Below are 22,504 nucleotides of genomic sequence, written 5' to 3'. Positions count from 1 at the left end.
TTCTTGTGGGATCACTTGCTTCTTGGCACCTGGTATCTGACCAGCAAGAACGCGGGACAAAAAGTTCTTTCAAAAAAAGAGGCTAAGCTGTGCATTTGTTTCCTCTGAGAGAAAACGTAAAAGATGTAATTTTATAGAAACACTAGAGGCTTGATGCACGAAATCATGCATGGGTAGGGTCCCTAGGCCTGGGCCCATGATCAGGGCTGATCTGTGGGGTGACCTGTGGGGCGATCAGGAAGGGGAGGGGCCTGCTGGCACCTGGCTTTGCTGGCCTGGGGACGACCGCCAGGGGGCAGCTCCTGCATTGAGCATCGGCCCCCTGGTGGTCAGTGTGTGTCATAGTGCCCCAGTCGTTTCGCCATTTGGTTGATTTGCATATTAGCCTTTTATTATATAGGATTTGCTATTTCATGTTATTTTCAATAAATAAAAGTTAAACATTTAAATCTTATTTCCCTTCTTGATAACATTCACATTCTGCTAACATCTCACCTTAGCGACTGGTGAGGAAGGAAGGACTGAAAGCAAAGGGGCCCTGGGCCCTGTCCTTCCCTCCCTTTGCTGTTCTCGTGTTCAGCAGTGTAGGTGGTTGGCTGATACAGGGAAGTAAGGACAGGTAGATAGGTTGTTCATGTTTCTTGAAGGCCATTGTCACAGGGGCTGCCCCTGGGGTTGGGAACCTGGGTTAGGCTGGGCCCACTGGACCCGTACCTGTGGTGGGGCCTGCAGCCCAGCAGAGCAAGGAGGCCAGTAGAGGCTGGACACAGCTAAAAGCCCAGGGCAGCTGGGAGGCTGAGGCCCAGGAGGGAAGAGACTGTGGTGAGGGTCCCTGCAGTGACTGACCGTGGTGTGCTGGTGGCACAGGACCAGGAGTGAAGCCAGGGCCATGGGACCTGGGGTCATACGAGGTAGAAGGACGGATCAGGGGCTAGACAGAGGCAGGAAAGAAGGGCCAGGCACAGTGTTTAAACTTGAACTTTGCGAGGTTGAGACTTTGGAAAAGGATTGGTTCCAGCTGATAACTTTTGGCTAACAGTGGACTATTTTTAGGGGGGAAGATATAAATGGTTTTTAAACATAAAAAAGGTGACGCAGTCTCACTTGGAACTAAAGGCAGGTGAAACAAGACTACAGGAGTCTCACATTTTCTGCCTCTACGAATGAGAGATGCCAAAGTTTGATAACACGCATGCTGGCCAGGGTGTGGGAAACTGCATCTCCTACATTGTCGGGGAGAGTATAAAATGGTGCAGGCTCTTAAAATAGAACCCATTAAAATTGCATACACTGTCTGAAGCAGAATTTTCCACTTCTAGGAATTTATCTTGCAGGTAAACAGACGTGTAAATGGGCAAGGGCACATGTACACAAGGACACTCATTGGAATGCTCAGGAAATGACCTACATGCCCGTCAGTACAGAACTGATTAAATAAATGAGGCCACATCCATACAGTAGAGCAGAGGTCAGCAAACATTCTCTGTAAAGGGCAAGGTAGGAGTTTAGGCTTTATGGACCATGAGGTCTCTCTAGGAGCAACTCTGCCCTTACAGCCTTAAAGGAGCCATAGACAGTGTGTAAATAAATGGGCATGGTTGTGTTCCAATAAAACTTTATTTACAAAACCAGAGGGTGGGACAGATTTGTCCCAGGAGACTCCCAGGAGATTCTGTAAACCCGTGGGCTCATTACTGAACCTGAGCCAGACCTTGCCCGCCGCAGTGAGAGCTGTCTTGGATGTGTGACCTTAGAAAAGTGGCTTAAGGCCCTGGCCGGGAGGTTCAGTTGGTTAGAGTGTCATCCCATACACCAAAGTTGCAGGTTAGATCTCTGGTCAGGGCACATAAAAGAAGCAACCGATGAATGCATAAATAAGTAGAACAACAAACTGATGTTTCTCTCTCAATAAATATTTTAAAAGAAAAGAAATGGCTTAAGCTCTCTGAAGATTCCTCTTCACACTCAACAGCATTTTTCTCTCAAACGCTCATGGACGTTTGCTCTGTGCCAGCCTCTGACCTCAGCAACTAGGAAAGCAGTCATAGCTGCCTTACCTTATTTTGTTCCAGGCACTGGGCTGAGTGCCTTGCATTTGGTATGTCACTATTCTTATAAGTCCCATTTTACAGATAAGGAAACTGAGTTCAGAGAAGTTAAGTGACATCCCAAGGTCATCCCAGCTGGTCAATGCCAGAGCTGAGAATCAAACCCTAATCCAACTGGGTAAATCCTGGGTTCCACTATGCCCCTCCAAATAGGAGGGGCAGACCCTGTCATATATGTTGAGCACTGAACGAAGACCTGGCTCCTGGCCCCGGTTGGTTCCTTCTCTCCATCTTCAAACTCTGTCTTTCAGGACATCATTCCCTTCGGCAACAACCCCATCTTCCGCTACCTCTTTGGATGGATGGTGCCTCCCAAGATCTCCCTCCTGAAGCTGACCCAGGGCGAGACCCTACGCAAGCTGTACGAGCAGCACCACGTAGTGCAGGACATGCTGGTGCCCATGAAGTGCATGATGCAGGCCCTACACACCTTCCACAACGACATCCACGTGAGCTGAGGCAGGGCAGGACAGGCCAAGAGCCATCCCGAGGAACCCATGGTCTCCCTGAACCGTGGGACTGCCCATGCCCGCCCTCTGGGCTTCAGTGTCCCCAACTGCAAAATGGACCTGCTCAGCCATGGTCCTGATGGGAGAGAAGTAGTAGGGCCCAGTAACGAGCATGCCATGAGCTGCTCACATTGTGCCCTCGAGTGTGGTGGAGTTGGGTGCTCCCAGCCCAGTCTTGGGGGTTGGGATGAAGCTGTGAGCAGCCAGAGGAGGGGCCCCTGGACAGTGCTGCAGGGCCTCCATTTAGGTCGGGGTGGTGTGGGCCAGCTATGAGCGTGTCAACCTGTTGGAGAGAGAGCACCAATACCCTCCTCCCTGGCCCACCCAGGTCTACCCCATCTGGCTGTGCCCGTTCATCCTGCCCAGCCAGCCTGGCCTGGTGCACCCCAAGGGAGATGAGACCGAGCTCTACGTGGACATTGGAGCTTACGGGGAGCCACGTGTGAAGCACTTTGAAGCCAGGTCCTGCATGAGGCAGTTGGAGAAGTTTGTCCGCAGCGTGCATGGGTGAGTGGCTCAGAGCGTGGCACAGTCCCTTTGGCCGCCTGCCCCAGGGGACTGCTGCAGGGGCGTGGGGGAAGGGCCCAGGCGGCCAGCTCTGGAGCAGGACCAGCTGGTCGCTGCAGGACTGTCACTCACTGAAGCGGCAGTGCTTCAGGAAGTACCTTGTGAAAGGTGAGGTGGGGGTGCCGGGCTCCTGCCCCTCTTCTCTCTGCATCTGCTCCTCGCCCTGGTGCAGATGATGGGGGTTTCCCATATGTTCAGGGGCTGCCACTCCAGGTTAGAAAACCAAAGCTAAGCTAAGGAGGGAGGAATGCGTGACTGAAAGCTACACAGAGGCCTGGATCAGAGCAGTGCTCAGAAAACGGCCTGGAACAAGCTCCTGACCTACACAACACGGACAGACCTCAGAGTAACTGAAAGAAGCCAGGAAAAAGGAGTGCCGATGTTTCCATTTATATAAAATTCCAGATCCCTGGATGGTAGACAGCAATGACCCCTTGGTGGGGGGGCGGTCATTATCTTGACCGAGGTGATGGTTTCTAGTTTGTATACATAAGTCAGACTTAGCAAGTGGTACACTTCAATATGCGCAGTTATCAGCGGCCCAGGGAGCCCGTGTGGTGCACCGAGCACGGGGAAGCCCGCAGCCCGAGTTCTGCTCCTCATTCTGCCTCCACTGCCAAGCCCCTTAACACCCTGAGCCTCGATTTCCCATCTGCAAAATGGGGATTAGAATTCCCGCACCACCCTGCACTGCTCGGTCATGAGGGGATTCAACAAGGGAAATCCAAAAGCGCTTCCTGCCTGCAAAGTGCGCACCACAGAACAGCGGTTGGGGTTCCCTCATCCGCTTCCCCTCCCTGCCCCACTGCCATCGCCTCCCCGTCCTCACCCTCATCTCTGTTCTGCAGGTTCCAGATGCTGTACGCCGACTGCTACATGAACCGCGAGGAGTTCTGGGAGATGTTTGACGGCTCCCTGTACCACAAGCTGCGGGAGCAGCTCAATTGCCAGGACGCCTTCCCTGAGGTGTACGACAAGATCTGCAAGGCCGCCAGGCACTGAGCCGGAGCCTGCCCGCAGAGAGACACGTGTGTGGGCCCTGCCCCCGGGGCCAGCAGGCATCTTCCCTTCACTCAAACTTGGCTGCTCTCCCAGATCCACACTTCCAGAAGCAAACCCCTCCAGAAATCCCACGCAGAGAGCCCCGACCGACCGCTCCCAGCTTCCAGGGGCCGCCCAGTGGAGTGGGAAGGACTTGGGATATGGAGTCAGGTAAACCTGCGTCCAGTTCCCGTTCAGCCACTCATTCGCTGTGTGACTCTGAGGGAGTCACTCAGCCCCTCTGATCCTGGCTCTTCATCCATTGACAGAGGGTAACAGTATCTGCCTACAGGCTGTGGCAGCTGTCATTGCTTCCCATTCAGCATCACATCTGGCTGAAGTGCTCCGGGTTCAGTGGTTGAGTCCCGAGAGCTCCATGTTGGGTCACCTGGGCACAGGCGTGGCTGGAATGATGTAAGGTTGCCCTGGAGTTGCACCGCTATTGCTTCCGTCAGCTAGAATTGCTCCTCACAGGAGAAGGAAGGTTCCTCTCCATCCCTGGGGTCTCAGGAGGGCAACAGATGGGCAGGCAGGCCCAAGAAGTGCTGTGCCAAAGCCAGGTCTGATCCCAAAGTTTTCTCTGCCTCCTTGGTGATCCTGCCCCTCCCTCCTTCATGCTCAGGCTTGCATGCCCCCGGCCATCACCGAGTCTACTCCTAGTGGACCATGTCCCTGGGGAAGACATTTCAGGGTGAATCCTACCCCGGCCAAGGCCTGGGATTCCGGCACAGGTGGAACGAGTGGCTTCTGCTCTGAATTGGATCCAGAGGGTCTGGGCTCATTCTTTGCTTCCCAGCCCCCATGCCTCTTATCCCCAGCACCTGCTTAGTTTTGGGGGTGCGTCTGCGTTACTCTGGTGTCGGGGGTGGGGTGGACCACACTCGCAGGAAAGTGGAGCCCGCCATTGTTAGGTCCCATGTGGATCCTCACTGTGGGGCTGAAGGAATAGAATATCAACTTGATTTCTCCAACCACTCATCCCCTTGGTTTCTTTCTCCCCCCACCCCCAGCTGTAGTTAATTTCAGTGCCTTACAAATTCTAAGCTCAGAGAAAAGTTAGCTCCGTTTCCGTTCCAGAGGGAAGGGACCCTCCCTAGGTCCTACCCCACTGACTAAAACTTGGTTGTTTATGCAACTCCATCTTAAGACCTGCCCAGCCTCAGCTAAAGACCCAGAATCTGAGGAGGAATTGTGCCCTGTGAGCGAAGCTGGAGTTGAGTGAGCCATGCCAGGCAGTGGCATCTGAGAGAGCTGAACGCACGCTGCAGCAGAGTCGGGAGGCCTGGGTTTCAGCCCCTGGTGTATGGTCAGTGTGCTGTGCAGCTGTGGGCAAGTCCTTTGTTCCTCTGAACTACAGTTTGTCCTCGTTCCCTGGGGGCCATGCTGCTATAGAGGTGCATGGCTCTCTCAGACCCCGTGGTTGCAAAACCCATAGAAAGCCTCATTTGTGTGGAAAGTCAGAGGAAAAATAAATGAACAAGTGGACCCTTGGGGGTGGTCTGTCATTTACGGTCCTTCCTTCAGCCCAAGGCTGGCTCTCATCTCATTTTCAGAGAGGCTTGCAGGAAGTGTTGGTCTTGTCACTGTAGGTTGCCAGAGTCCTCAGACTCACGCTTTGACTGACAGATGCTCACATACGCACACACACCCGCCCCCCAGGGCTTGGCACACTGCAAAGTACCTGAGTGTGGTCCTGTGAGTGCTGGGTGCACGCATGGCACTCAGAAGACAAAGGAACTCCCTTCCCCTTTGGCCTCTGGGAGGGGGCATAGGGGAAATATAAAAACCCCGTTCTCTAGCTTGTATGCCAAGCACGTGAATTCTGGCATTAGCTCTCAGCGGGCCCGTGTGCGCCAGGTTCAACTGATGATCCTACTTGCTGTAGAGGAATGGTTAACCTGGGCAGATTAACCCAGCAGCTAAGGCTCGCCCATCATTTCACCAGTGAGACCTCCATCCACACGCCACTGGGAATGTGGCCAGAGATGCCAGCAGCCTCTTGTTTTTAGTCCCACAAACCAAATCCTGTCCACAGACCTCACCCGGAACTGGGGCTGGGCAGGGAAGGTCTTGGGATTGCACCAGCCTCATGTTAATGTTTTACTCCAATAACGTGTTGCCTGGAAAGGGCAGTCTTCCAAGCATGGTGAGCTACCAGCTTTCTCGTAGCCAGTCCCGTCACTGTCCGTCCGTGTGCTGGTTCCAGATGGCGCTGAACTTCGCACTGGGGGCCAGTGTGTAGAAAGTAAAAGGACAGGCCCCTCCCACCAGGGCTATGAGTTTCGTGGCTGCATGAAGGTTTCCTGTAAAATCACTTACAGCCAGTTTCTTCGGCTGGGCAGATGTATCATTTAATGGGGTGTTGCTAAAAGGGAGGGGGTGTGTGTGTGATATTTTTCCCTCCCTGGTCGCGGGGCCGGAGGAGAGAGGCATGAGTCTCCCTGGCAGGCTCTCGCACGGCAGGCGCGGTGCCTACGACTGTCCAGAACACTTATGTCCCTGCGGCCATGTGGCCGCCGCTTCTGTAAAAATAAAAGTGTGACCTGGAAAGTCGCCTTTGTTGGTTCTTGCTCTGGGGACCCCAATGTGGAGTCAGACCTGGCTCAAGTGCAGGCTCTGCCACTCACCAGGCCCGTTTCCCTCTGGACCTGCGTGCCCCTGAGCAAGGACTGGCAGAACATGAGGGACGTGCCATGTTCATCAGGGCAGTGGACTCATGGGTGACTTTCTGTCCTTGTCACAGTGTGAACTGGTGTGGGTGTGAAAGGACCTCCCATCCACCAGGTGGAGAGCAGACTGCAGCGGGGAGGGGAGGAGCAGGGGAGGGTCCAGGTGAGGCAATGGGTGACCAGATGGGGGAGGGGTATCTTTAAAAATAGACTAATTCTGAATCATTCTAAGCATGAGAATAGTTTCCTCAAGATTTTCTTTTTCCTTTATTTTTGTTTTGTTTTTCCATCACCATTTGTCCCCCCGTACCCTCTTTCACCTCACCTTCCTCTCCCTCCCTGCAATCACCATACTGTTGTCCGTATCCGTGGGTTCTGTCTCTTTTTTATCTTTTTTTTATTTGTCCTTACCTAAGGATATTTCCCACTGATTTTTAGAGAGTGTGGAAGGGAGTGGGAGAGACAGAGAGAAACATCAATGTAAGAGACACATCAATTGGTTACCTCCCTCGGCCCATGGACTAAAGGGTTGTGGGTTCAATTCCGGTCAAGGGCATGTGCACCAGTTGCAAGCTCAATTCCTGGCTGACGCTCCAACCACTGAGCCAGCCCGCCTAGGGCAGGGGGAGGGGGAGTATCTTTTTTAAGGCACCAGACCTGGTTGTCAGGAGCTCTGGGCTACAGTCCTGGCTTGGTCACCAGGTTGTGATCTAACAAATTTTGGCAAGTGAACCCTGTGAAGACTATTTCCTCGCCTACAAAATGGATGGAGACAGAGTTCTCCTGCTGGGGACGTAGAGCTGCCTTAGGACACACGCCACACTCGGCCACCTCTTGGAATTTAATGAACAGGGAGTCGAACACTTCGGCTTTAGAATAGAAGGGGTCCCAAAAGTGCCCACCGTATGCCACCCCTTCGGTCCATCCGCTGTCTGGCTCCCATGTCCATGTCACTGGCCAGTTTGAATTCTCAGGATAACTGAGCTCTCATATCAAAAGATGCCTGGCTCCAGATGTCCCAGCAGACATTGTGACCCAGGGAGTTGTCTCCGACAGAAGTGATCCCACTACCACAAAACACCCCTCTCCCCGGCATCCCCAAGTGTCCTCTCTCCAAGACCCCTCCATCCCCACTTCCACCCTCCGATCCCCAGATTTGTCTTCAGTCCTTTGGGCCCTCTGGTCACCGCAGGCTGTCCTTCACATGTGGCTTCAAGGAGTAGGATCCGAATTATAATCCACAGTGGTAAAGCACTTCCCCTTAGTAAAAGGTGTGATCCTTTCCCTTTAAAAAGAAAGAGGGGGAAAAGAAAATGGAACTGGTCCCATGGAAGGGAGTGGGCCCCCCATCCCGGGAGGGTGCCCACAGGGGTGAACCAGTACCGAGAGCCTACATGGGGTGAGGGGCCAAAATTGACCCCCGGAGCTTTTCTATCAAAGCAGCCTATTTCTAAGGAGGAGATCCCTCTACTTCGCATCCATTTCAGCTCCTCAGAGCCCCCAAGTTGCTTTGTCAGAACTTCAAATACAGAATCCTAGCACCTGAAAGATCATTTAGCCCAACCCATCAGCCCAGAAACACGCTCAAGTGTCTACCCCCGCCAAAAATACAGGAAGGAAGATAGGTGAGAAAGAAGGAAGGAGGGAAGGGAGGGAAAGGAGGAAGAAAGGAAGGAAAGGAAGAGTGGGCAAAATGATGGCCTCGCCTTGGAGCCAAGGCCTGCCTTTCCCTGGCGCCATGCTGTCTCCATGGTAATCACCAGACTTCTGTGTTCAATAATAAATGCGTCGTGGGGATTGCAGGAAGCAGGAACTCTGTGCTGAACTTCCTAAGAGTCCCCATGTCCTGACTAACTTCCACCGTAGCAGCAGGCACAGGCCCAGGAGGTAAAAGGAAGTGATCAGGTGAGGGCAGGTGGGACGAGGACATGAAGACGGTTATGGTGAAGGCTGGCTTTGCCTTAGCCTCCCCTGTCTCTGCCTTAGCTTCCTGCTCTCATCCTCCAGAAAGTCGGGGAAAGTGTTCTTAATGAAGAGAGGTCTTGGGTTCCGTCTGCCCCCATCCTGCTTCTCACGCTGCCCTGTAACTGTAGAAAGGGGGCTGAGTGCCTTCCCCAGGAAGCTGGGAGCCACTGTGGGGCCGAGCCACTACCTGGTTCTCTTTTGCAATGTTCTAGGAGGCAGGGTTTGCCCGGCAGATATTAAGTGCTCAACTAATTTTTGGAGACCAGATGCACGAATACCACTGACTAGCAGCGACTTTAGGAAAACACTTTCTCCAAATGCATTTGTCTCAACTGAAAAACACTGCACGTAATACCTACCTTTTAAAGTTACTATGTTCAGTAAAGACATACAAAGTCTTTATACAGCCCAGTGGTTGAGTGTCAACCTATGAACCAAGAGGTCATGGTTCAATTCCTGGTCAAGGCACATGCCCAGTTGCAGGCTCGATCCCTAGTAGGAGTGTGCAGGAGGCAGCCAATCAATGATTTTTTTCTCACTATTGATGTTTCTATATCTCTCTCTCCCTCTTCTTTCCTCTCTGAAATCAATAAAAATATTTTTAAAAAGGGAAAGAAAATCACTGTACATTATAAATATATTCCAATTATAATTATTATTACAAAGAATGGATATATATTACTTCAACCTCAGATTTCTGGACAAGGAACATGGCTTTAGTTTAAAATGCTAAAAAGGCAGTATGCATTTTGAAGTACTTAGTAGGAAGCATACTGATGTCTGCCATTTACTTTGAAATTTATCAAATTATAAGAGGAGTAATAGAAGAATGACAATGGATGAATGATTAGTAGATTAATAGATGAATAGGTATATGTCATAAAGCAAGAAGAATAAAACATTAATGATATAATCTAAGTGGCAGGTATAGGGGTACATTGTAAAATCATTTCAATTTTACTGTATGTTTGAAAAAAATTCATAAGACATCAGGTAAAAAAAAAAATTACGGAAAAATGAATTTCTCCCGAATTAAATGGGAGTTCCCAGGTGTTTCTTTCATGGAACTACCCAGACGCTGGGCCATTTCATCAATGAGTGCCCTGACTCGTCCTCTGACACATATCCACTGAGCTCCTCCTATACATGCCGGCTAGATGCTGGAGCCAGACAATAGAGAAGTTCTGTTCAGTAGGGACCACAAGCATATGAACAAATATCCTATATAATAAAGAGGTAATATGCTAATTAGACCAAACAGCCAAATGACTCTCCGGACGACCTTCCTGACGAAGTTGGGGCTGCAAGGGCGGAGCCCCTTGCACACATTTCGTACATCGGGCCTCTAGTTACAATATAATGGGGAAAGTGCTCCAACCAGGGAACTCACAAGAGGCTGAGAATGGAAAAATCTTGGAAGCCTCATGTTTAGGCACCGTTGTGGGGGATGAATAGGAGTTTTCCAGAAACTAGGAGAAGGCTATTCCAAGAACAGATCACAGCGTGGCCAAAGGCTGAAGAGCAAGGGGGTAGCCCGGTAGTACAAAGCAAGTCCTGGCTGGAGCACAGAGAGCCCATGTCCACACAGACACCGGTGACCAGATGGAATAAAAAGACCTGCCTGGGCGAGCCAGAAAGGTGAGCGGGTGGAAAACCTGTTCCATAGGGTCAGTCAGCCAAATGTATAAGCACAGTTCTAAGGAGCGACAAACAGAAGGCCGCCTTTCCCAGGCAGGGGTTAAATCCCAGCTGCCCAGCTAGGCGCGGTTTGGCAGGAAGGAGGAGGTGAGGCTGGGAGTGAGGGGTGACAAAGATTAGCTGTAACTACGCATTCCAGAAGGTGACTTCGCCACTCTCCCACACATGCCCTCCCTTGCCTGACTGAAGACAGCAATTGTTCAAAGACATGTTGTGTCCTGCCAACCCACAGCCTCCCCGAAATGGGCCCAGGAGGAGAGAGGCTGAAGCACAGGTCGGAGTCAGAGCTGGCTCCTCGTCCCTGCCCGACCTCTGCTTGGCTGCAGGACCCTGGCCTTTCCCGTCACCCCACCCCTCCGAGCCTCACTCACTCAGATACAAATGGGAAGGTAGCACTGCCTTCACCCTTGCCTTTCCTCAGCAGCTCCACAGCCCGAGGCTGTCTGCACGCTCTCACCCACAGCTGCGCACACTGGACTGTGATCGCCGCCCTGGAGCCAAGGCAGGGATGCACAACCGCACAACACGGAGGAGCTGTGAGGGACCCAGTGAGAACACCTCCAGTCATCCAGTCCCCATTTGTTTTTGTTAATTCTGTGCTCCTGCTTTATTATTTATTTATTTATCTATTTATTTATTTATTTATTTTTACAAATCGAGTGAAAGAAAAAATACTTGGAGGAAGTGGAGACAATGCAGAGTAAAAAGAAACCTACGGAAAACTCATTATCCTGAGATAAACAGACATGCTGCATGTATGACACAGAGCAGGGTCCTGTGTCATGAACACACAAGAGGCCCTGGCTGGTGTTGCTCAATGGTTAGAGTGGCAGTCCAGCTTACCGCATGTCCGCGGGTCCCTTTCCCAATCACATCAATGTTTGTCTGTCTCTCTTTCACTCTCACCCTCCTTCCCTAAAAATCAATGGAAAAAATATCCTCAGGTGAGGATTAAAAAACACACACACATACACAAGAGCTCTTAGGAATGAAAAAAGATGACAACACATAAAAAGGTAATAGTAAGGAAGAAAGATGAGGACAAAGAAAATTTACCAGAAAGTAGGACAGAAAAGGTAGATAAGGCAAATAAAGGGGAAAAAGAAAATGGAAGCGTCAAACCATTCATCTGAAAGAGGAGACAAAGGAGTAAATCGTCAAAGACAAAAATAGAAGGTCCTGAGTTTTCTGAAGGAAAGAACCCACGAAGTACCCAAAGCAATAAATGAAAACAGACTCACACGAAGACCCATGGCCATGAAATTTCAGAACACGAGGGACAAAGAAAAGACCCTAAAAGGGTCCAGAGGGGAAGATGTAGGCTGCATACAAAGGGCAGAAAACCGGAATGGCACCGGAATTCTCAACAACCACACTTGAAACTCAAAGTCTTCAAAATCCCAAGGGAAAATTATTTCCAACCTAAAAGTTTATATTCAATCAAAGCATCAATCAGTTGCGCGGGTAAGAAATATAATTATTTTTCTGGAATGCAATCTATCAAAAATGTTACCTCCCGTTCCTATTTCTAAGGAAGCCACCAAAACAAGGAAGCCACAGGACGACCTTGATACAAATAAACAATTAAAAGCTGGGTTTCCCTGAGAAATCCTGGCCCTCATACCCTCCCTGGGATTCCCAACAACAGAACAAACTAAAGTGCATGCTTCATATTTTCACATTCCTGAGACTAAGAACATACTGTAACCAATGGCCTCTTAGGTCAATAAAATGCGGCAGCCAGCCGGCCGCTAACACTTGCAAGCCATTTCACAGCTGCTCTGGTTTTCAAGCCCTTTGTTTTTTCTTTTGGTTTCACAACAGCATCCTGAAATGCGTTTTACCAACCCCACTATGAACACCAGGAAACAGAGATTCCATGGGGTGCAGCCTGGACTTTGTGGGTCGCAGGGGCAGGAGTTAGTGCCGATGAGTTCCTGTTCCTTACCACAGCCTCTCATCTGGGTCTCCGCAGTCCTCTGCTCATTTGACAGTTAAGGAAAACGAGGCTCAGAGAGGTTAAGCAACTTGCCCCACCTCACACAGCCAGTGATCGGCAGAGCCAGGGTCTGAACTCTCTCCACGGCCACAGCTATTTGGCAGGCTCTGGGGCAGCAGCTGTGTTCCCTTGAGCACAAGTTGGGGGAGGGCCCTGCCCGCCCTAGAGTGAGCTCTGCTGGAGCTCCAGGGGCACTCACTGCAAGAACTTGTCCCGGGCCGGGTTCGAGGGATAGCGCTTGGCTCCGCCCATGAACAGGGACCGATATCGCTGCCGCTGGTCCTTGCTCTCCATCAGCCAGGTGTTGAGGTAGTAGCCCACACCTACGGGGTTCTGCACAGGGAGGGAGGCAGGCTGTGAGCAGGTAGATGCCTGGCCTGGAGATGTGATCCCAGGCTCCTCCCTCTCCAGGCTCCTCCCTACTGTCTTTATGATGGGATGACGTGTGTCCCCAAAATATGTGGAAGCCTTAACCCCAACCCCTCAGAGTGCGACCTCATGTGGAAATCCTATAGTTGCAGATGCAATTAGTTAAGATGACGTTGCCCTGGAGTAGGGTGGGCTCTTAACCCAACGTGATAGGTGTCCGTACCGAAGAGGAGACGGAGCGGGGGTAGGGATAGGGAGAAGACGGCCATACGACACAGAGATTGGGGCGATACATCCACAAGCCAAGGAAGCCCCAGGATTGCTGGCCACCAAGGCGAGGCAGAGGGAGGATTCCCCCAGCAGGTTTCAGAGGGAGCACAGCCCTGCTGACACCTGGATTTCAGGCCTCCGGCCTCTAGACCTGTGAGCGGGTCAGTTCCTGCTGTTTTAACCCATCTAGTAGTTTGTGGTACTTTGTATGGCAGCCCTAGGAAATAAAGATGCCACCCCACCCAGAAACCTGGGTCGGCCGTACATACAAGAGACAGAGGTTCAGAGAGGAGGTCAACCTGCCCAGGGCGACTAGTGAGGGCAGAGCAAACTCCAGACAGGGACCCGCCACCCACGGAGAAGCGGCACCAAGGGTGAGCTGGGAGATGCTGGGAACCACACCCTCGTCCAATGTGAAGCTGAACTTGCTGCCAACAAGAGAAAGGCCTGTCTCCTGGGGGAGCAGGCTCCCAGCCAGATGTGCGGGCAAGCTCAGCCTCTGGAACCCGGGCCCCCCTTCAGCCCTCCCACTTCTGCCCGCCTGCCCTGTGGTAGCAGCATGGTCATTTGGCTCTTTTCTAAACATCTTATTTGGGGTGTCCGAGGGAAGACCCCCCTCCCTGTAGGAGATGCAGGCTGGCGGTGAGAAAAGGAAGGAGGAGGTGGAGAGGTGGGGTGGCTGGCATGCTGCTGTCCTCGGGACTGGAGCTCAGGTGTGGGGTGGGGATGAGGCAATGGGAGCATAATGAGAAGACAAGTGAGTTACAAGCAGATGTTCCCAGGGAGACCAGGAGAGGCCTTAAAAGTATACAGCTGTTCAGCCCGCCGGCATGACTCAGTGGTTGAACATCGACATATGAACCAGGAGATCATGGTTTGATTCCGGTCAGGACACATGCCCTGGTTGCGGGCTCGATCCCAAGTAGGGGGCATGCAGAAGGCAGACATTCAATGATTCTCATCATTGATGTTTCTCTCTCTCTCTCTCTCTCTCTCTCTCTCTCTCTCTCTCTCTCTCTCTCGCCTCTCTGAAATCAATAAAAATACATTTTTTTTTAAAAAAATACAGCTGTTCAAAACCAGGCACAACTAACCTGTGCTACAGTAAGTCAGGACAGGGGAAGATTACCTCACACATGTGGGGTTGGCTGCCTTTGGAGAGGGGGAAGATGGAAAAAGGGGGGACACTGGAGTCCTTGCTCAGCCAGGGAAGAGAAATGGGCCAATTCCACCAGTTGCCTCTGAGGCCTCAAGACAAATACAAAAGAGAAGGGAGGGCGCGCTCCCCTGAAAAAAGAAGAGAATGAGACAGTTCTGGGTGGTGTCCCTTAGCGCAGTGGTTCTCCAAGTGCAGTCCTGGGAACTTGTTAGAAGTGGAAATTCCCAGGCCCCGCCCCAGGCTCTGAATCGGGTGCTCTGGTGTGGGGCCCAGCAATCTGTGTTTTAACAAGCCCTCTACGGGGATGCTAATGCAGCTCAAGTTTGAAAACTGATGTCTTAGAGAAATATGATAGTGGGAGTGGTTAGTCCCTGGGGGAGAAAAGGTGGGGGATAGGGCTCACTCAGAGCATCCATTCCCAGGGCCAGGGGGCTTGGGCTGCTCATCACCCCCGCAGACACTCACCCAGCTCCCCAGAAGCATCTGGGTGCTCCTCCCGCTGGTCCGCTTGGAGGACAGCAGGAACGGTGGCTGGGTGCCCCGTTTGCATTCCTTCTCTGGAGGAAGCCACATGCCCGGCCCAGACGTGGCCTAGGGGTAAGGGATAAAGGCGGAAAGCTGGGGAGGTCTAGCAGTGGTCAGCCTGGGGCCAGGGCAGGTGCAGGCGCCCGATAGCCCTGGGCCTTGAGCCAAGGACAGTAGGAGGCCAGCCACCTCCCAACTCACCAGGCACCCACCTCCCAGGGGTGAAGGGCCCTATGGTGCCCTCATAAATCCATGCCACCCATACCCACCCCCACCCTCTAGCCTGACACCTCTTTCCAGGTTCCCAGGGTCCTCCAGGCCTGGGAGGGTGCAGAGAGATGGCAGACCCAGCCTGGGAGCAGAAGCCTCCAGACTTGGGAGCTCGATGAGTTGGGTCCGCCCGGCTCCCTCTTACCCTCGCTGGGGGAGCCTGGGCAAGCCCTCCCTATCTCTGGGGCTCAGTTTCCTTTTGGGAAATGCAAAGGGAACTCCCTCCATGGGTGGAGATGCTGGAAGGTGCCAGGCCCAGAGCAGGCATTTGGGAAATGTCGGCACCCTTTTCCCTTCCCCAGACCCTGCTGGGGAGGGGGGCCCAGCTAAAGTTGGGGACCTACTCAGATGACAGTCTGCCACCCTGCAGAGGGGAGCCCAAGACTCCCTCAGCGGGAACAGGCATGCAGTCCTGTTTGGGTAGAGCCCTTGTTCACACCCTGCCCTGCCCGGTGTCCCTCCTCCCCAAACTCGTGTTTTCTCTCCAGGGGAGGGGAAGTAGGGTGCAGATCCATGCTGGCCGGGCACTTTCTCGGACCAGGCTCCACCTATGGGCTCCAGTCCTTAACCTCATTTAGTGCTCACAGCCACCTGGTATGCTCCTGGTTAGATCCAGGTGCAAAGCAAGGCTCAGAGAGCGAGAGGGGCTCACCCAGCGTGACTGGGAAGTGCAAGACCAGGACTGGGAACCAGATGGGTCTGACAGGAGGCTGAGCTCTCCCCCTGAGCCCCTGAAATCGCCCGCACTGTACCCTGGCCCTCAGGAGTGCTTTCCAAGAGAGTAAGGAGACACTGACTAGTTTTCGGGGACACTGGCTGAGGGTGCTCCAGTAAATCCTCTCGGAAGGGGTGGTTGGGTTGCGGGAAAGTTTCGAAAACACCCCACGCTTCTTATTGCAAGCAGAGTTAAGGTCTTCCATGAAGCTCTTGACATTCATCAGCTCACTGGGCTTTTTTTTCTAAGAAACAGAGAGGAGGGAAAGGTTATCTGCTAAGCCAGGGAAATCAAGGGTCCCTTTCTGGACCCTCCCCAGCAATCGGAGACAAGCAAGCGGCCACCCCGAGGCAGGTGAAGGCAGCCCCAGCTGGGGCGGGTCAGTTGGACATTCTCTAGCACCCTCACCCACAGGCCCACTTTGAGGATATCCATTCCTTCTTTCCTTCACTTGTTTCATGAACATTTACTGAGTCTAATGGGGGAACACTGAGGACTTTGGGGCAGAGAACTAGTCTGTATGATACTGTACTGGTGGGTACATATCATTATACATCTGTCCCAACACACAGAATGTACGCCACTAGGAAGCTAATGTCAGCTGTGGACTTCGGGCCATGATGTGTCAATGCAGGCTCATCCTATATAATAAAAGGCTAATGTGCAAATCAACCGAACTGCAGAACGACCAGTTGCTATGACACGCAGTGACCACCAGGGGCCAGACGCTCAGCGCAGGACTGCTGGCATCGGTGGCTCAGTTCAGTGGCCATTTACCAACTGACCCAAAAGCATTCAACATTTCCCCACCCAGCCTCTTCCTAGCACCCCGGTGCCCTTTACACAGCCCTCACCACCTGCTAACACTCTATCTTGTTTTTCACTCATGACTATGTTTCCATTTCCATTAGCATGTAACCGCCAAAGGGGCAGGTTTGCCCTGCACCCAGACCATGACCTGGCCTAAACGTCCACATGGAGCGAATGCATAGTGGAGACAAAAAATAGATCATTACACAAACACTGAAGTCCAGTAGCTATGAGCATGAAGAAAGCAAAGCACAGGGAGCGATGGATCTCACAACAGGGACTTGATGGGTCCAGGAAAGGGAGGCTCAAGCTAAAATTCTTTTTTTTTTAATGTATTTTTATGGATTTCAGAGAGGAAGAGAGAGAGAGAAACATCAATGATAAGAGAGAATCATTGGTCAGCTTCCTCCTGCATGCCCCCTACTGGGGATCAAGCCACCCTAACCATGAATCGAACCTTGACCAGAAATTGAACCCTGACCAGGATCCTGGTTCATGGGTCGACACTCAACCCCTAGCCACACTGGCCAGGCTCGAGCTAAAATTATACCTCAGTTTCCCTTCCCAGCCCTCCAGTTCTCTGCCCAGTTAACAGCGTGCCACTACCCAGCCAGCTTAGCTGGGTCTGTGATGCCCGGAAAGTAAGTGTGTCTAGAACAGCAGGACCCAGACCTGAGCTGTGGCAGTCCCTGCAGGCTTTGTGGCCCGTCTCCCATCCAGGCGGCACTGCGGCCATCTGCACTGCCTCCGTAACTCCTGCCAGTGCAGAGGCGAGAGGACTGGCGGTAACGTCAGAGAGACGTGTGGGGGTTCAGATCCCAGCTCAGCACCTTACGGGTGGCCAGCCTCGGTTTCCTCATCTAGCACAGGGAGCCCTCTCTCGCCCTGCTGGAGGGTGAAGTGACAGGATGTGGGGGGGGACATGGTGCCCAGCACACGGTGGTGTTCCGGGGAGGGGCGGGGGGCAGTGAGGCCTGTTATCCTGCTGGGGAAATCCAACCCCTGCAAGGTACACACCTGCACAGAGAAATGTCCGTAAGGTTGGGGCTTGCTTCGGTCGCCGGAGAAAGTGTCGTAGGGGCCGCGGGTGCCCATGGCGCGTGCCACGTATGCCTCTATGCCACTTTTGAAGGAGTAGGTGCATGGTGCCAGGCCGCTGCCCTGGAACAGAGCACAGATGCCCGTCTCTTGGAGGGCTGCCGTCGCAGGCCCCTTACCTCCAGGGGGTCTCAGGGCCCTGTCTGCTCTGGAAGTCTGCTCCCAGGACTACGCAGGCAGGCGGCCAGGCTCGGCCAGGGGCAGGGGCTACCTCATGACCCAAGGGCTGCGGCTTGTTGGTCATCCGGCACATGAGGCCCTCGGAGTGAGACCGGTCCCAGGCCTTTTTCTCCAGCCTTGTGTATGGGTTGCCCTTCTCTCCATAATTTCCAGGGCCTGGATAGTAGTTCTGTGGGGAAAGGGGGAGACAGGAAGGCCATCAGTCCCACTCTGTGCTAAGCGCACCTGAGGAAGCAATGCCTCCAAGAGGGGAGCAGGTTTTCAGGGACCAGCCGCCCCCCAACACACAGCACTGTTGACCTAGGAGCCTCCATCGCCGGTCAGACCTTCGGTTCCACATTCAGACTCTTCGCCAGGGCCCTGCTGCCTCTCAGCGTATCTTCCGCTGCTCCTTTCTGACAGCCCCACTTCAGCCTACGTGGGTCTTTGCTGGTCCCCAAACACATGCCATTCTGCCACCCTCCTTCCCCGTGCTGACTTGTGCTGTGACTGCCACCCGGAATGCCCTTCCTGCCTTCTCTGCCTCGGAAAGTTATTCTAATCCTGCAGAGCCAACTCAACTGTCCTCTCTCAGAAAGGAAGCCTTCCTTCCCCCGTCAGCCCAGACAGTCGCTTGCTTAGGTGGTCTCAGAAATTCCATCTATTACATCCATGTCACAGCCCTGCATTTGCATGCACGAGTTTCATACCGTACCATGACCTGGATGGATCTGGAGTCCTGGGTTCAAATCTTGCCTCTGCTGCTTCCTAGCTGAGTGACGTTGGGCAGACCACTCAATCGTGCTGAGCTCCCTTTGTAACGTGGGAATAGTAATACTTTCTTCCAGGGTCATGAGGATAAAATGTTTAAACGTCCATAAAGCGTCCGGCATGGTGCCCAGCACATACTGAGCACGGACGCATGGTAAGTCAGGTCAGGGTGGGGTGGCTGTCGTGGAGGGGGTGAGAGGAGGTAAGAGAGGCTGAGACTTATGGCTGGAAGGCTGGAATGACCATTTGGGACCTTGACTGCCAAGGTCAGAAATAGTTTTTCGGCCGGCCGGTGAGGCTCAGTGGTTGAGTGTTGACCCATGTACCAAGAGGTCATGGGTTTGACTCCCTGTCAGGGCCTGTGCCTGGGTTGCGGGCTCCATCCAGCAGGGGTGCAGGAGGCAGCTAATCGATGTTGATGTTTCCCTCTCATCGCTGTTTCTCTCTCCCCCCTCCCTTCCTTTCTCACTAAAATCAATAAAAATATATGTATATTTTGAAATAAATATGTTCTTTGTAGATGGAATGAGAAGAGCCACCCAGCAGTGTCGTCGTCGGGTGGGTGGATGGGTCCTTGATCAGAGACCCAAAGGGATGTTCGTTGCTGTTCTGCATCTTTTAGCCACCAGGGGTCACCACTGCTCCATGATGGCTCAGCCCTTCCCACCTCTAGTCCCTAAGCCCTGGGGAAGTGGCCAGAACCAGGCAACCTGGCGGGAGGAGAGGACAGGAGCTCTGCTGGGGGAGGCAGGCCTCTGCAGGCATCTGAGCTGTTTGCCCTCGGAGGAACACGACTGAACGCTGCTCGCTTCCAGGGCCTGGGTTCCCGGTGTGTTCAGGAGGAAAGCCCCAAGGTAGGAAGCTGGGTCCTGCACCATGTGGTAGGTGTTGCACAAGGCTAAGATCGTGGTCCTGGAGGCAACCCCTGAGGTCAAATCAGTGCTGTCCGCAATTACAGATGGGGAACCCGCGTCTCAGAGAGGCAAGCCTGTGTCCCAGGTCCCACCCCCAGAAAGAGGCAGTGCAAGGGTTTCTGAGGCTCTACTGCAGCGGTTCTCAACCTGTGGGTCGCGACCCCCTTGGCGGTCCAACGACCCTTTCACAGGGGTCGCCTAAGACCATCCTGCATATCAGATATTTACATGACAATTCATAACAGTAGCAACATTACAGTTATGAAGTAGCAGCGAAAATAATTTTATGGTTGGGTCACAACATGAGGAGCTGTATCTAAAGGGCCAGAAGGTTGAGAACCACTGCTCTCCTGTTTGCCAGGCACCATGTAGGCACCGGGCGGGAGGGCAGTGAGCGCCACATCGCACTGGGTCCTTGAAGGCGGCCAACAGTTGGAAAAGGATGAGGCCCCCGAGGCCTCTGCAGCCCTGAGCAGCACTCCATGGCAGCGCCCCACCCTTCCTCGGGCTTTCAGGTCCAGAGGGGGTGGGTGGGAATGAGGAATTGGCACGTGTAAGACTTTTTTAGCCTTGGCCGGTTTGGCTCAGTGGATAGAGCACAGGCCTGGGACTGAAGCGTCCCGGGTTCCAGTCTGGTCTAGGACATGCACCTCAGTTGTAGGCTCCATCCCTGGCCCTGGTCAGAGCACGTGCAGGAGGCAACCAATCCTCAGTGGGGCCTGAGGCTCATTAAGACCTGATTCTGAGGAGTGAGGGTGCGTAGGAAGGTGCTGGCAATGTGGGGGACCAGGGAATCCATCAGAGGCTGCCCCTGGGTGGGGTGGGGCAGTGGTCTGGGCCAGGGCAGAGGCAGTGAGGATAGGACGAGGAGGACAGGAGATGAGAGCACAGGCCCCATGACTATAGAGGACAGGGGTCTGGGTCCCAGCTCTGGCAGCTGGGTGGAACCGTTCCCTGGAAGAGCAGGCCTGGGGGAGAAGTTGACATGTGATGGGGATGGTAGGTGGGTGCAGAGTTTGAGGTGCCTGAGGGAGCCTGGGGTGGGGATCTGGAGCCATCTGCATGGAGCCTGGCTGAGGGGAAGAGATCACCCCAAAGAGGGGAGGGCTGGGGAAGAGGAGCCATGGAGGGAGGCTGGTGGAGGAACTTCAGGGCTGCAGAGCCCAATGTCCCCAAAGCCAAGAGCGGGGAGAATGCAGAGGGAAGGGTGGTGGCAGCACCCAGTGCCAGTGGGGGACGGGGCTCAGAAACCAGAGGGGAAGACATGGCCTTTGCAGGGTTCAACAGCCCCATCCTCTGGGGGAGGAGGTGGAGTCATGGGACCCCAAAGCAGGCCCCTCAGCTTTGGCAGGTGGTGTTTATAGACCTGCAGTGGTGGGGAGACAAGAGTGGGGACCAGAGACAAGGGGAGGCCATCAGGTTCCCAGCCCAGGGCTCACAGCGAGGCGATGACGGAGGAAAGCAGGCCTTGGATGTGAGCTCCCCGCTGCCTTCACCCACCAGGCCAGTGACACCTCCTTGAACTTATTGTCCAAGGCGGAGCCTAGGAGAGCAACTCGGAGAAATCCTGCAGGGCCTGGCCTAGGTGACTGCGGGAGCAGATACAGGACCAGAGGGGAGGAGACTGCTGGGAGGGAGGGACACACCGGGGCATTGTCACTCTGTTTAGCCAACACTCACAGATGCCCTAGAGCAGTGGTTCTCAGCCTTCTGGCCCTTTAAATACAGTTCCTAATGGTGTGACCCAACCATAAAATTATTTTCGTTGCTACTTCATAACTGTAATGTTGCTACTGTTATGAATCATAATGTAAATATCTGATATGCAGGATGGTCTTAGGCAACCCCTGTGAAAACGGGTCGGTCAACCGTCAAAGGGGTCGCGACCCACAGGTTGAGAACTGCTGCCCTGGAGCTTGGGCTTGGGAACACAGGAAGGAAACACAGTGTCGGACGTGTTCCCCAACTCCACTGCGGTCAGCTGGGCTGGGCCCTGACATTAGACCCTGTCCTCCACAGTGACTCGAGGGACAAAATCCAAGTGAGCCATGCCTATGGGCACAGCGCAGTGGTTACGCATGGACACCTGAATTCAAATCCTGCTTCTGTCACTTAGTAGCTCTGCGGCCTTGGGCGGTTACTGAAACCCTCTGAACTCGTTTTCTCATCTAGAAAGTAGAGATGATGAGAGTGACTACTTCATAGGGTTGTTGTGAAGGTTAAATTAATTACTACACTGAAGTGCTTAGAACCGTGCCAGGCCTGGGTAAGTGCTGTGTTAAGTGTCAGCTATTACTACTTTAGGTTTGAAGCTAGTGACTCATTTTTAAATGCCTGCAGGCAACCCCTCTCTACGTTGCAGTTACAGCATCTGAACCTGAAGATGCAGGTACGTGTCTCCTGAACAAGGCAAGGAGTAATTTCCAGGCCTCAAAGAAGGCCTCCCAGTGATGAGGTGTGGGGGAAAGGGCCTGGGTGTAGGGTTGGACATTCCTGGCTTGCGGGTGTGCAGCCGGAGGCAAGTTGCTTGCCCTCTCTGAGCCTGCAGGGCCTCATTAGGGGTGAATGTAAAAAATGAGAATGTTTTGGAGCACCTGGTACTTAGGAGGCAGGCATGCACAGAGTCCACAGATACTTCTTGTGTGCCTACTATGTGCCAGGAACCGCTAGGACCTGGGAATCTGCAGCAGCTAGGTAGATGTGGTCCACCCTCAGGGGCTGAGTCCAGTGGGGAGAGTGGGAGACTAAACACACAATCACAATAGGGATGCTTAGGAAAGGGAGATGTCACCCAAGGGGGGCTCAGGTCAGACCTTGGAGCTGAGCGCTGAGGGATGAGTAGGAGTTTCTTAGGTGAAGGGCTAAAGGAAGACGGGCATTTCTGGCAA

The 22,504-nt window shown here is 53.2% G+C and overlaps 2 protein-coding genes across 2 annotated transcripts in view; one reads left to right on the top strand and one right to left on the bottom strand.

Moving 5' to 3' along the window:
• The window catches only part of DHCR24 (24-dehydrocholesterol reductase), a 24,771-nt gene extending 19,045 nt beyond the window's left edge, over positions 1-5,726 (top strand). The window contains exons 7-9 of the mRNA XM_015566992.1: positions 2,360-2,557; positions 2,946-3,124; positions 4,033-5,726. Of these exons, the coding sequence (XP_015422478.1) occupies positions 2,360-2,557; positions 2,946-3,124; positions 4,033-4,186 (531 nt within the window). The 3' untranslated portion in view covers positions 4,187-5,726. The remainder of the gene's footprint in view (positions 1-2,359; positions 2,558-2,945; positions 3,125-4,032) is intronic.
• Positions 5,727-7,500: 1,774 nt separating this feature from the next.
• LEXM (lymphocyte expansion molecule) overlaps positions 7,501-22,504 on the bottom strand; it is a 20,505-nt gene continuing 5,501 nt past the window's right edge. The window contains 6 exon segments of the mRNA XM_006768395.2: positions 7,501-8,179; positions 12,756-12,889; positions 14,820-14,945; positions 15,947-16,108; positions 17,692-17,835; positions 17,984-18,121. Of these exon segments, the coding sequence (XP_006768458.1) occupies positions 8,107-8,179; positions 12,756-12,889; positions 14,820-14,945; positions 15,947-16,108; positions 17,692-17,835; positions 17,984-18,121 (777 nt within the window). The 3' untranslated portion in view covers positions 7,501-8,106.

The sequence above is a fragment of the Myotis davidii genome, unplaced genomic scaffold (assembly GCF_000327345.1).
Source record: "Myotis davidii unplaced genomic scaffold, ASM32734v1 scaffold79, whole genome shotgun sequence".
NCBI lineage: Eukaryota > Metazoa > Chordata > Mammalia > Chiroptera > Vespertilionidae > Myotis > Myotis davidii.
The sequence above is the reverse complement of the archived record's forward strand: the minus strand, read 5'-3'. Positions and strand labels throughout refer to the sequence as shown.